Source organism: Pongo pygmaeus, chromosome 14, assembly GCF_028885625.2.
Source record: "Pongo pygmaeus isolate AG05252 chromosome 14, NHGRI_mPonPyg2-v2.0_pri, whole genome shotgun sequence".
Lineage (NCBI taxonomy): Eukaryota > Metazoa > Chordata > Mammalia > Primates > Hominidae > Pongo > Pongo pygmaeus.
The window spans coordinates 111,617,585-111,633,014 of NC_072387.2; the positions used below are offsets into that span (position 1 = coordinate 111,617,585).

Here is a 15,430-nt window from a genome sequence, read left to right on the forward strand (position 1 = left end):
TCTTATACTTTAGCTATACTGACTTACCCTATAAGTAGAAGAAAAGTTCGACTTTGTCTTTCTAGTATTAAAATAATGGTATTTTGTTTATATAAATCTTGCATATCTTATGGATAACATTCCAAACAACTGTGAATGGGGGTTTCTTCCAGGCTATATCAAGTAAAATTTAGTAACAAAGATTTCAGAAATTTCAAATATTTCAATGAACATCGTAACTTTCCTAAAAGTGTAATTATTTCAAGTTTGCAGTTAATTTCCATCATATTTACTAAAAGATAAAAGTAATTTCATGTTCACAATGATCAATGTATATTACTTCTATTGTGAATAACACATTTTTGTCCTCGGTTCATTTTTCTTTTGCTCATTTATTATTAGTTATTTTTATTTTAGCTCGTACACATAGTAATGTTTTCTTAATGTCTATATTATTTGTACAAATATTTTGTCCTTGTTTATCGTTTATATTTTAGTCTTAGTTTATTCATTTCTCTATAGAAATTGAATATTGAATATTTATGGTCAAATTTATTAATGTCCTTTATATTTCTAATTTGGTGTCATATTTAGAATAGTTTTCCTTACCCAAGTGTTATGAAAACTCTCACCTATATTCTTGTCTGGTTTTATGACTTAAACTTTTACACTTGAATGTTGAAACCCCTGGAAATGTATTTAGTTGTAATGAGTTAAGTAAAGGGAATGAATATTTTTGAAACATGGCTCACCAATTTTATCAAACTTATTTTTTGAATAATCCATTATGCCCAGAAAAGTATATAACATAAATTTATAGCATTATGAATCATATAAAGTAATCACATGCCCAGGTTCAGAAATAGAAGAATGCCAGAATCCTAAAAGCTCCATTCTCACTTCTCTGAAATCAGCATACTCTCTCCCTAAAAAGATAACCTTTATTCTCATGTTCATGTAATCACCTCTATACCTGTCTTTAACGTTTTCTGCCTAGGTATATATTCCCAAACAGTGTGATAGTTAGACTTGACTTTTTTGGAATTAATCAAACAGCATGCATTGTTTTATGACTGAGTTCTCACACTCTACATTATGTTCTTAAGACTCAGGAACTACGTTGCATGTATTTGCGATTCTTTCTTTTAATTGCTATAGTGTTTCATTTAAGAAAATAGCTGATATGTAAGTATTCCGCAATTGATGAACATTTGGGGCATTTCTCCTTTGAAGCTGCTAAGAATAATGTTGCTATGATTATTCTGGAACATTTCCTGGTTCACATGTGTATGCTTTTTTCTCTAGGGAACTTACCCAAGAATTAAATTGCTGATTCTTAGATTATGCATGCCAACTTCACTAGATAATGCCAAACAGTCCCCAGAATATTCTACCAATTTATATTCTCACCCTCTGCAAAAGTCTTATCTGTATTTCCAAACCATTGCCAATGCTTATTAGGGTCAGTTTTTAAATGTTTGCTAATCTGACTGGGTTGGGGCAGAATCTTTTTGTGGTTTTAGTTTGCATTTCCCATGTGAATAAGAGGAGGAGTATCTTTTCATATATTTACTGGCTGTACAATCCCATTTGCTGAAGTGCCCATTCAGATCTCCTGCCCATGCCTTTAATGGATTGTATGTATTTGTTGTTGTTGTTGTTAAAGTTCTTTAAATAGTTTGGATATGAGACAGTTGTCGATATGTGTGTCACTGATATCATCTCTCATTCTGAGGCTCACCTTTTCACGCTCTTATTTTCTAATGTACTAGAGCTCCTGATTATAATTCAAATGGTTAGTATTTTCTTTTTTAGTTGTTTACTCCAGCACCATTTATGTGAAAAGTCATCTTTCCTTTGTTGCTTTTCAGTGTCACCTTGTCCTAATCCAGTATTCGTATATGCAAGGCATTGTTTTTGGATTCTCTATTCTATTCTGCTTTGTCTCCACTTTCACCAAAATCCAACTTTTATAATTACTGTGCCTTTAAAATAAGCCCTGATATCTATTTCAAAAGGTATTTCTACCTTCTTCTTGTTCATAAGTATTTTCGTTATTGGTGCTTTCCATTTCTGCATAAATGTCATATTTGGCTTTTAAGCTTTAAAAAATCCTGATAAGATTTTGGTTTGTTTAAAGTTTGCTTTAAATTGTACTTTGCTGCTATGCTTTTGCAACACAAGGTGCTTTCTATCTTTTACTCATCTATGTTTTGCACAGTTCCTATGTTACTCCTTCCGGCAACCACCACCACCATTGCTTTCCCCTATTAGAATGAAGCAGTTCTAACTAACATTGAACTTACATTGAAGCTATAGATCAATTAGGGGATATTTGGTATTTTAACAATATTGAATAATAAGCATACAGTATTTCTTCACATTTAAATCTCAAAGCTTTCATTTGTCTAATGCTGTATATACATATGCGATTTATTTTTGTATTTGTATGTATGTTTGCTATAGGGCAACTAATATACTCTCTTAATAATCTATACGATTTGTTAGTAGTTTTTGCATTGTCTGCATGCACAGTTTTTGGTTAAGTAATTTTTGTTTCCTTCTTTCAATTCTTTATGTCATCTTTTTATCCTTACCATATTCTACCAACAAAGATATCTAGTGCAATGTTGGATAGAACTAAAAGATAAATTTATCTTTCTCTTATTCCTAATCCAAATAGAAGGTTTTAAAATGTTTACCATTAGCACCAACCAATTATTATTATTTATTAAGTGCATGCATTTCCTTTAACATTTTTTCTCTCTTCCTTTTTCTTCCTTTTTCACTACTAAAACACTTTATTTACTATAGTTAGAGGACATTTTATTTGGTTGAATAATATAAAATTGATGACGTCTGACTATTTTTGACTTATAAAAAGAGTCATTTTACATTGTTCAGCTTACCTGTTATGACATTTCTCCACTTATCTTCCATAGATGCACACAGATTTTATTTTTAAAGTATTTCTGAATATTACCATACTTGTTATTTCAGACAAATTTGAGAATCATTTCATCAACTTGAAAACATTCAGTGAGTTTGATTGGTACAATATTGATTTATTAATTCAGGAAAAATCAGACACTTTTCTTAATAAGAAAGTATGTCCTTTTTAAAATTATAAGTCTTCTCCTATGGCCTTCACTATGAATTTATATGCAAAGTTTTATAAGTTCATTTATTTTACGTTGCTGATATTTTTGTACATGAAACAATTTTCCATTATATTAGGTTGGGTTAGTGTTGGCACATAAAATTTTTTCATTTCTGTATGTTAATTTTGTCACAAGATACCTTGCCAAAATGTTTTATTACTTTAAATGCATTTGTAATTTTTAAAATCTTGGGCATAAAGACAGACCATCTGCTAATAATGATCTTGGCTCTTTATTATATTGTTTGTCTAATTTTTGTTAAATTGCACTTAAACTATAACAATGGTTACTATAAACATCTTCCATTTCTAACTTAGATCACTCCCTGTTAACCATAATGTTGGATTTCTTTTGAAAAGATTATTATATATACCTATTGGCATTAGTATTTAAGCAATTTTCTAGAATAGTGTCTTCTCAGGGGATGACTCTAGGCCAGTGATATATTTGAGAGTGTTCATCATGTAAGACAGTTGTTTAATCCATGGGATAGCAGGAAATTTTGGAAAATATGGAGGAAAGAAGGTTCAGGGCTGAGCCATGGGATAATACAAGATTTAGATATTTGTATAAAGATGAGAATCCAGTAATATAGTCTAAGAAGAATTCGTAATCCAATAATAGCTAATAGAAGAAAGTATTTCCCAAAAGGGCAGGGTCAACTCTCAAAAGCTTCTGAGAGGTTAGATAAGATGGTACAGAGAATTGGCCACTGGGTTGGGGTCATTGGAGACATTGCTGAAGAAGTACTTGTCACATAGCAGTATCTTGAGGTAATTGGATTGGGTTGAGATGAGACTGGAGTTAAGAGAACAGCAGCTAACTTCTTTTTGGGAAGTTTACTTTAAATTGTACTTTGCTGCTATGCTTTTGCAACACAAGGTGCTTTCTATCTTTTACTCATCTATGTTTTGCACAGTTCCTATGTTACTCCTTCCGGCAACCACCACCACCATTGCTTTCCCCTATTAGAATGAAGCAGTTCTAACTAAGCCTCCTTTTCCTCCTCCTTATTCCCCTGCTTCTCCTTTTAGCTGCCTTTGAGGTTTAGTTTCTCATATATGCCAACCATATAAAGAGAAAAAATAATATGATGTATTTTTCATGGATTATGCTGAGATAATTTTTGAAGGCAGTTCATTGTTAGTGGGAAAGGGTGCTGTGGTCTATAGGTGAGGTCTGGAAGGATTTCAGACAAATATTCAAGTGCTGACTAATTTATAAACCCAGAGCAGAGGTTTTACTTCCAGAATTATTTTTACATATAATATATTCAATCTAATAGCATTAAAATTCAAGAATACACATATTCAAGAATACACATAGCATTCTAAAATTTTAAGCTTCCGTTTTAATGAATACTTTAAAGATTTTGAGCTAGCCGTATAGAAGATTGGGTTTAAGGTTAGAATGAGATAATGTGGATTATGTTGAGATAATTTTTGGAAGCAATTCATTACTAGTAGGAGAGGTTGCTGTGGTCTATAGGTGAGGTCTGGAAGGGCTTCAGACAAATATTCAAGTGGCAACTATTTTATAAACCCAGAGCGGAGTTTTATTTCCAGAATTAGTTTTACATATAAAATATTCAATACACAAAATGCTATTCAAAAATACATATAACATTATAAAATTTTAAGCTTCCTTTTTAATGAATACTTTAAATATTTTGAGATAGTTATATAGAAGATTGGGCTTAAGGTTAGAATGAGATAATGTTCTAGTAAATTTTAGCTGTCTATATATTCTATAAAACAATTATTACATATATTGTGACCTTTTAGTTTTATACTAGTAGCACTTTTTTATTATGAAGTTAGTAATGCTGGTCAAAATGTTTAGGGTTTAATTTTAGTGATATAATCATTCCTCCACATTTTTTGGTAGTCAATATGCAGTAAAATGAGGTAAATGCTATAGAATAGCAGACTTTAGAGACATATATATCTTTTATTTAACAGTGTACTCCCATATCTAATCGTGTATTTCATACAAAACAGATTCTTAAATATTTGTTGAATTTTATATAAAATATTTTGGAGTAAGTGAATCAAGGTTTTCACATTTTAATGTAGTTCTTATGAGAAAAAATGTACTCTAAGGTGAAAATAGACACTTTATCTGAATTGTATATCTTAATGATTGTGGGAAAATATAAATTTAAAGAGATTTAAATAAAGAGTTTTTATTAAAATGATTACCTGCACTGCTCAGGAGGCTGAGGCAGGAGAATTGCTTGAATCCAGGAGGCGGAGGTTGCAGTGAGCCGAGATCATGCCACTGCACTCCAACCTGAGTGACAGAGCAAGACTCTGTCTCTAAAAAAACAAACAAAAAAAATGGAGTGCATGAAGAATTTACTCTTTTTTACCTCCCTGTCTTGACTTATAATTCGTCTATATTTTACACAAGTTCAGATTCTGAACTTGTTTGAATTTTCAAGTAAAATCTATTTTGATCGGAACTTCTAAAAATCTGCCTTAGTTCATTATTCATCTTTGATAGCTTATAATGAGCTTTAAAATATAATTCATAAAAAATGCAGTTCTTTATGAAATGATATCATTGGAATGATTTTGTATGTGCCTAAAGATTATCTACTTTATTAAAACTTAATAAGAGTAGGCAGACTCAATGTAGAGTAAATTTCAGATAAATTTTGGTTGGATGATATTGATGATGTTGGTTGAATTAATTTCTTCTCACACAGTTATTTCTATGCTCCTTTCTGTCTGTTTCTGAATTGTCTTCTTGCAAATTACTTGCTTTATTTTTATTTCTTTGGGTATCTCTTTTTTTAGATTTTCTTTTAAATATGTTGTATAAAGTAGCACAGTGCTAGAAAGGCAGATTTCCATTTTCCTTCTTTCTCATGTATGAGAATATTAATTTGGTATTGATTTCAGAAGCCACAGTTGTATCTCCATAACAGTAAAACAATCACTGAAATAATAATAATATCATTTAGTAAACAAAAGAAAAAGATTGGACTCAATTTCTTATCTGAAATCAAGTCAATAAACATGTATGTCAGCGTCCTTCTACTACATTAAGGGAGAACTTAGTTGGCTGCTAACAAGATACAAATCTCACTGTTAGTCTGGACCATAGTGATTTTATCACTTACGATTGGGTTGAGGCACTTGCTTATCTAGTTTAAACTTTGCTTTCAGTATTCTGCTAGGGGTATAGACAAAGAGCTGTGGGATCAGAAAGGTGACAATTCTTCCAGATAACCAACCTGGGATGGCAAGGAGGGTTTCAGAGGAGATTAGATTTGCGCTGGCTATGGAACACTGAGTAGGACTTTACAGAGAAAATGGTGGAGTGCACCACAGAGGGAAGAAATAGGGAACATAAAGTTTCTGAACATGAGTGCACAATAATTGCTGGATATATACTTGAAAAGGTTAAGTTGGACCGTGTGTGGAAAACTCTGTTGAAGAATCTAGTCTTTGCTTTGAAGGTTACATGGGGCCATCAGAGGGATTTGTGCAAAGAAATTACGCAATCATATGTATGTTTTAAAAAAGTGGATTCTGTGGATTTTCACAAAAGACCCAAGAAGAGGAGTAGGTTTGTGAATACAGATGATGAATTTGTCATGGGACATATTTAATTGATCTGACCGTGGAAAACACAAATGAAGGTATTCAGGCAATTGGAAATGAATATCTATTCTGGGAGAGATATACCATTTCAAATTCAAGTTCTACCATTAATGCTCATGTATTGTGTGAATATTTCTAAAGTATTTATATATGATTATTGTTTAATGCACATGTTCAATAAATATTGATTCAAAACATTATGATTGCCGGGCATAGTGGCTCACACCTGTGATCCCAGCACTTTGGAAGGCCAAGGCGGGTGGATTGCTTGAGGTCAGGGGTTCAAAACCAGCCTGGCCAACAGGTGTAACCCTGTCTCTACTAAAAATAGAAAAAAAAAAAATCATCTGGGTGTGGTGGCGCATGCTTGCAATCTGAGCTACTCTGGAGGCTGAGGCAAGAGAATTGCTTGAACCCAGGAGACGGAGGTTGCAGTGACCCAAGATTGCAACACTGCACTCCCAGCACTCAAGCCTGGGTGACAGAGTGAGCCTCTGCCTTAAAAAAAAAAAAAATTATGAGGACATGTAAGAAGCATAGTTAATTTTATTGTATTTGTGAAAGTGTGTGAGTAGGAGGATGCCAGTGTCACAGATTTGGTGAAGTTTTCCTTGGACCTTGAAGAATGATTGGAAATTTACCTGATAGGTATATGATAATGACTGAAACAAAATTGGTAGTGATTTGTGGTAGTGGCTAAATAGAAGTTGTGAACTGAGGCAGCAAAATAATAAACTTACAAAAAAGTCCCGACTGCTCAGGAGGCTGAGGCAGGAGAATCGCTTGAACCCAGGCGGCGGAGGTTGCAGTGAGCCGAGATCATGCCACTGCACTCCAACCTGAGTGACAGAGCAAGACTCTGTCTCTAAAAATACAAACAAAAAAATATGGAGTGCATGAAGAATTTACTCTTTTTTACCTCTCTGTCTGCAATAAATTAGCCTTTCCTAATGCATTATATTTTAATTTTTAGATTTTTAAAAAATGTTGTGGATATATAGTAGGTGTATATGTTTGTGGGAGACATGAGATGTTTTGATATAGGATGCAATGTGAAATAAGCACACCAGGGAAAATGGGTTATTCATCCTCTCAAGCATTTATCCTTTTGAGTTACAAATAATTAAGTTATACCTTTTAAGTTATTTTAAAATATACAATTAAGTTATTATTGACTGTAGTCACCCTATTGTGCTACCAAACAGTACGTCTTATTCTATTTTTTGTGCCCATCGTAATATGTTATTTTTTATTTTTGTCAGAAGCCACCGTATCTTATAAACTGTATTAGGGTTGCATGCAAAAGGTTAATTCATCTCCTAGTTGCCTTAGTATTACTCATTTTAAAACTCCAATAGATACATGGTGAAAAAAGAATTGGAAATTGGTTACTATATTCTCTGATATTTTAAAAAGATATGTGAATTGTTATTTGTCAGGAAAGAAAATGTGCCGACGCCAGAATGTTAACACTTTATTGTCTAACTTTACACAAAAATACAGGACAGAAATTATCCACAATGAAAACAATGGAATGTTGAAATCTGAGCACATATGCCAGTGTTTAGTTCATCTTTTCTGAAGAGGCACAGAAGCCAATGAGGCACATTCAGGAAAATTACTTAAAATGTGAATTACTTAAACTTACTTAAAATGTGAATAAATTTGTCACCATAAATACGTATCCCCTGAAACGTAGAAACTGGTTCTATGTAACTGGAATGCATTGCCCCTCAGGAATAATGCAACTGATGTTCATGGCTTCCCACATCTGTCTGTGAAGGAACAGTTCACCATAACCAGACCACACTGCTGATGGTACTACAGTTTGCCTCTTTCTCCCCACGGCCTGCATTATTGGAATCATTTGCACATCCACCCATGAAAAAGATTACAGCATTTATGCACATTGGAAGGTGACTGGAGTTCAGAAAATCTAGGTTCTAAAACCAACACTACTAATAGATAGAGAGCTGGCCTTGGGCAAATCATTTAGCCCCAGCATGCTTGAGTTTCCTCATCTATTAAATAAATTGAAGGAAGTCATGGATCCTTCTGACATTTTACCAAAAAAAAAAGTGTATTGGTATATTTTTCCAAGGATAGATCTGTGTTCTGCCAGTTATGGTTCCTGATTACAAACAACAAAACCAACTTCATTAAAAGGGATAAAAAATATTTTATTAGAAGGCTGTAGGCTCAGAATGCAACTTTGAACAATTAGCTCCTGCAGCAACCTGGGGAAGCAAGGCACTGCCAAGAACCAGTTCCTGCTGCCATCACTTCTGAATGTCAGCCACTGCAGGCTGAGCTTCACAGCTCCCAGAATTGCTATGCTATTGCACTTGCCACGCTGCCCATAGACGTTGTGCCTTTGCTTTCACCCTCAAGTATCAAAGCCCTGACCAAGGGTATCTGATGTGTCCCTGTTCTGGCTGCCAGGGTATAGGAAGAGGGAATATCGTTGAAGGAGGGAAGCCCCTGCCTCCTGCTGAACTTGGGACTACCTCCAAGTAGAGATTAGTTGAAGGTCAGCCAGCACAACACTGTATTGCCATGTCTTTCACCAGATTCTCAAAGGGATTGTGACCCCATCATGTCAGCTAGAAAATATTATGAATCATTGCATTAGATTATCTTTAATTACAGCTCTGAAATTATATGATCCTAAATACTAATTTTTCTTTCCCCCATCAACCACCAACTCAGAATTTCTTTAACAAGATACAAGTTCAGCAACAGAGTGACTAACAACATTGCAAGGTCAGCCCTGAAGCATCTTGTGATTATTTCAGTGGGTGTGTAATTATGATGGTTGGGCTAATGACAGAGAGTAACAGATGTCTCGGAGCACTGTCACCCAAGCGAATTTCTGGCAAACCAGTAGTGATTCCTCAAACAAAAGAAATTTACTTTCTCATATAGCCTTCTGATGCTGCATTAGACGTACATTAAGATGCAATGTGGTTTAATGGTTAGTTGTGCAAACTTTGAGGTAATGAGAATGTAAATTTTGAATCTATTTCTTCCTAGCTGGTTCACCATTGGAAAGTTACTTGGCCTCAATATGTCTCGGCTTCCTGTTAGTAAAACGATTGTAATGATTCTAGTCAGTGTGTGGTACTGGAAAATGAAATGATGTCATGAAGGGAATGATAGTGTTTGACACATAGTTACCACTCAATAAATCATGACGAAACTCAGCATAATGGGACTAGTTAAGGGGTTCCCAAACGATGAACCAAATTCATTGCAAAAATATTTATAATTTTAAATTTTAAGACGAGGATAATAAAGATATTTAGGTTATGTGCTTTGACATATGTTCTGTGCTAAAATGAGTTCTATGAACTATAAAATTGACTACAAATAGTCACTAAAATAGTACATTGAAATATTACCTATGACCACTTTTTTTTTCTCATGGAGCAGATAGACCCAAGATTAAAACATTTTAAAATGACCACATCATACTAAATTATGTCAGTATATATAATGTATTATGTTATGTTCAAGGGATCATCAAGATAAGTTGTATATGAAATAGCCAGAGAGTTCTATAATGGATTTATTCAAAAATGAATGAAACAAAAATTAGAGAATAGCAAATGTGAATGACTTCTGAGACAGCAACTGCCACTTCCACTAGAGACCACCAGGGAATTTCTTCTTGAACTTCAGCTTACCTTAGGGAGGTTGGAAATGTGTATTTGTGTAACTATTATCAGGCACAGACTAGAACTGTTCTAGGAGATTTGGGTTTAATAGTGTGCTTGCCTCCTTGAAAGCCTTAGTGATTCCGGGACTCACCTCATAAGTGTGCACTTTCTTTATACTTTCCAGGTAAATGTGAATGTGGCAAATGCACCTGTTACCCTCCAGGAGATCGCCGGGTGTATGGCAAGACTTGTGAGTGTGATGATCGCCGCTGTGAAGACCTCGATGGTGTGGTCTGTGGAGGTAGTAACCTTTCTCATAGCTGTATGCTACCTGCATGCCACTTGCTTTACCTGCCTTTCTTATTCTACTGACTCTTGCTTTTTCAATTGCTGTTAAAAATAAGATAAACAGAAAGCAATATACCATTGAACCTAAAAGCAATATACAATTAGGTTTGTAATGACCTTTATTTCCCTGAACTCTTTATTTAGCAGGTATGTGAAAGTACACAGTACACTATCAATAAAAGATCATTGAATCTAAGTACTAAGATACCTCATGATCGTGAAAGGTTTTGGGGCAAGTCAGCATTTTAACATGATGTTCATTACTTTATTTATAAACACTGGTAGGAGAAAGTATAGTATCACCCACAAACTTGAAAAAATAGAGTAAGATTACACTTAAAAATCACAAGAGGTATACACTCAGATTCCGTGATGCCTCTCATACCCAAACAAGAGCTCACTGGCATTAATAAACTGTCCAGAGAATGAGTGAGGCAGATAGAAGATAGTGAGCAGAGGTAACCCACAAAAATGAGAGTCCCAGCAGTAGAGTGCTGATCTGAGCACCTCCATGGCCAGGAATGAGAGTCAACATTATTCTTGTATTGCATTCTTGAAAAAGTTCATATCGCTGCGGTTGATGCATGTGAATTACAGATCTTTCCACGTTTCCAGTATAAATGAAGTGATGTGGACATGGAATTACATTACAAGAAAATAATTATATCCCTTTATTGGGGGAAAGAAACAGACTGTTTGTCTTTTCTAACTTTTAAGTTCAGGGATACATATGTAGGCTTGTTACATATGTCTTATTGGAGGGTAGAGGGTGGGATGAGGGAGAGGATCAGGAAAAATAACTAATGGGTCGTAGAATGTGTGTCTTAATGGAAGGCTGAGGCACCATCCATCCATCCATTCTATCTATCTATCTATCTATCTATCTATCTGTCTGTCTGTCTGTCTGTCTGTCTGTCTGTCTGTCTATCTATCTATCATCTATTATCTGTATATCTATTATCTATCTATATCAATCATCTATATGCCTGTTCTCTTTCTAACCAACGATAAGACATTTGAAACCTGACAAAAAAAAAATACTTTCTTCTTTCCTTTCTCTGTGAGTTGAGGGGAAAAGCTCTTTTAACCTGTTTATGCCCGAGGTTAGAATTTTTTGAATTTTTGCAGTCAGACCTTGGTGATGACCTTGAGCAGTAGGATATAAATAACTCCCACATGCTTAGTGTTCCAATAATGGAACACCAGGCATAAATTCTTAAAACATCTGCTGTGCTGGGCGGTTTATCTTATGCCATTGTCATGGCAGCCACTCTAAGAGATTGTTTCTACCATTTTTTCTTTCATAAATGGAAAATTGAGTGAGGTTGGAGAAGTTAACATCCCATAACTAAAATGTGGCAGACCCAGAATTTCAGCTCTGATATTTAGTTCACAGATTGTTCCTTATGTCACAATTTTCACTAGAGTGACACCAAAGTGTTTTCACAAGATGTCAATATTATTCTTAGATTAAATCTTCTATTCACTGGTATTAGTTACCAGAAATACCTATGTAGGTTTTACTCTTTTTGTTTGTTTGTTAAGGACATGACATATATTAACTCATTTAATTCTCATAGCAATATGTATGTATGTATATATACATATACATGTATAAAAAGCTTGCCTGGCCCCTAGAAAGTGCCATCTACATATCTCTGCTCTTGTTACCATTGTTATTTTTTTTTTCTTTTCTTTTCTTTTTTTTTTTTTTTCTTTTTGAGACAGAGTCTCACTCTGTCACCCAGGCTGGAGTGCAGTGGTAGAAGCACAGCTCACTGAAACCTCAAACTCCTAGGCTCAAGCAATCCTCTGGCCTTAACTTACTGAGTATCTGGGACCACAGGCACATACCACCACAGCTGGCTATTTATTTTTTGTAGAGATTGGGGTGGTCTCACTAAGTGGCCCAGGTTGATCTTGAACTCCTGGGCTCAAGGGATTCTCCTGCCTTGGCCTCCCAAAGAGCTGGAATTATAGGTGTGAGCCACCGAGCCTGGACAGAAATGGCTTTTGTATGTTTTTTCTGCCTATTTGTTGCTTTGGAGTAATCTCAGTCTCTTCCACTTTCATATTTAGGTCAATGTCTCTCAAAATGATTTATCAGCACTCAGTCATTCTTGGCTTTAGATTCTTTTCAATTTCTAATAAAATATTTTCCCATGGAAATTCTTCCAAATTATGCATGGTTTAAACTGAAGTAATTATTTATTTCTTCATTAACTAAACAAATATTCGTTGAGCATCTACTATTTGCCAGCACTAGACATTCAGTGGTGAACACAGAGCATTTGCTCTCCTGGAGCTTATGGTTGAGCGTGAAGGGAGGACATTGAGAAAGGAATGAAAAGGAGCTGAGTGATCTGAAAAGAGATTTGATTCAATGGAAATATACACAACAGGGGGATTTAACATAGGCTGAAGGCTAAGAAAGACTTCTCTAATGCCTTCATATCTGGATAACAACTATGTAACGCAGACTACGTGCTTTACAGGTATTAACTACACCTCACAACAATACTTGGTAGTAAATAGGATACATGGAACTTGGCCAAGTAGGGGAAGTGGGGTGCAGTCAGAAAGCAGCTTGTGCTCAGTTATGTGGGAGAAAAGAGAGTGTGTGGCGTGTGCTAGGAACATTTGAGGTCCAGAGAAAAACCCTGTGTGATTGCAGATTAGAAAACCAAAGGGAAAAGAGTGTGACATGTTTTGTAAACATGTTAATAACTTGAGGCTTTACTCTAAAGGTGACAGGAAACTAAAGGAAGGGCTTAAACAGAGCTTAAACATGATCACAGTGTTTTAAAAAGTACTTCTGGTTGTCAGATGGAGTATGGATTGCTCCAAGGACTATGTGTGTTTGTGGGTTGGTAGGTGAATCTGGATGTTAGGAGATGAGCCCTGGTGAGAGACGAAGGTGCCTTAGCTGGATGGAAGACAGTAAAGGTGGAGGATCTTGAAAGTGTTGGAGAACATGTTAGAAGCAATGTGGTCAAGAGGCTAACAAAACCCTTCACCCTGCTGCAAGAGACTCCAGCACTCTGTTAAACTCCGAGCTCTGGTTCCCTGGCAACAGATGAAGATGGTGCATTTCAGTGTTAACAAGCAACATTGCTCGTAGTCAAAATGATTTATGATTGATAGGTTTCAACTACATTGGGAGAGATGATGAATTGAACTACAAGCAGCTGATGGGAACCTCATGCTTTTGGATTTCATAATGTCATAACTCTGCCAACAGTCTTGTCCCTTGTGGGCTCCTTGAAAGCTATGTTTACGGAATCATCAGGAAAGATTTTGGCTCCTGTTAGGCGTGCGACTTCTTCTAAGCCAGAAAAGCCTCAACATCTGTGCAGTGTGGATCTCATCTCTGTGCATATGGGCTGTGTTATCCCAAGAGAAAATAATCCCCAATTATATGAGTTCATCCTCATGAACTCCTGCAAGAACTCCCATGGGTATATCCTGGTGCCTGACGGTGCCCTGCTGGTAAGATGTGGCTCCTGTCCCACAGCCTTAGAAGGAGACTGGTGGCAAGTGTCAGCCTGAGAGCTTAGTTGAAACTTCGAGCTCCCTCCCCAGAGTACAAGCATATTTAAGGAAATTCACGATTGCACAATATGAGGAGCAGGGTAGGATCAAGGATGATACCAGGTTTCTGGTTTGAGCAACTGAATGGTGGAGGAGACTATGCTTTCTTGACCAGTTGTCTCTATTTCTTGAAAAATTGGTTTCTTCACAGAGAGCAACAGAGATGGAGAAACTTGGATATGTTGCTCCCTTTGGAACATATTCCTTGGGTATGTTTGTTCCCTCTCCCTGACATTCTAGTCCTTATTGTCACTTCTCCTTGTGAATAACTTATCGTCTTTCCATTCTTCCATGATTTTTCCAAATTATCTCCTATAGGAAGCCTCTCTGAAATGATGTCCTACTTCCTCTATACTGCACCACCTGCATCATAGTGTGATGAAGTTGTGTTGAGAGTGTCCTTTTGTCCCTTTCCTTTAAGTCTATAATTCTCATGGATATAATCAATCTCTCTCATTATCATATGCTCAAAGCTAGGATAAAGGTTAATGCTCAATATTTTTATTTGAATAAATGATCAAGTAAAGGATTCACGATTAAGTTAAGGAGAATGAGAAAGGAAGAACTATTCCAGTTTTGGATACAGGATTCTTCAAGTTGAGGTGAGGATGTGATTTGGACCTTGAACAACTAGTATTTAGATGTGCAGAAATAGAAGAACATTTTAGGCCTGGGAAAGCTGGGCAAAAGCACACAGGTGAAAAGATATTTATTAGATATTGAAGGAATATATCGATTTCATTTTTTTTTTACATCAAGAGCTCTTTCTCAGCTGCTTCTGTACCCATCATTAGAAAGGATTTTTTTCACATATTACTTACTCATGTATTGTTTATAATATACATTATGTCACCTTCATTTCTTATACTTGGCTCATCTTTAGATATCAGGTCTTCAAAAATATTGTTAATGTTTTTGCTTTCAAAATTAAAAAAATAAGTAGAGAGAAATGGAAACCACAAAATAAAAATCACCCATTAATTGATCATCCTAGAATAATATCTGATGACACTATGTTGTATTTCTTCCTAGGTTTTGTTTCTGAGGAGTAAAATTATTTTCAAAATATAAATTCATAAAT

General features: G+C 35.3%; 1 protein-coding gene across 3 annotated transcripts in view; it reads left to right on the forward strand.

Annotated features, from left to right (window-relative positions):
• The window catches only part of ITGBL1 (integrin subunit beta like 1), a 267,344-nt gene that overhangs the window by 231,219 nt on the left and 20,695 nt on the right, over positions 1 to 15,430 (forward strand). For all 3 annotated transcript variants that reach the window (XM_063651087.1, XM_063651086.1, XM_054445790.2), the window contains exon 8: positions 10,595 to 10,711. In XM_063651087.1, the coding sequence (XP_063507157.1) occupies positions 10,595 to 10,711 (117 nt within the window). The remainder of the gene's footprint in view (positions 1 to 10,594; positions 10,712 to 15,430) is intronic.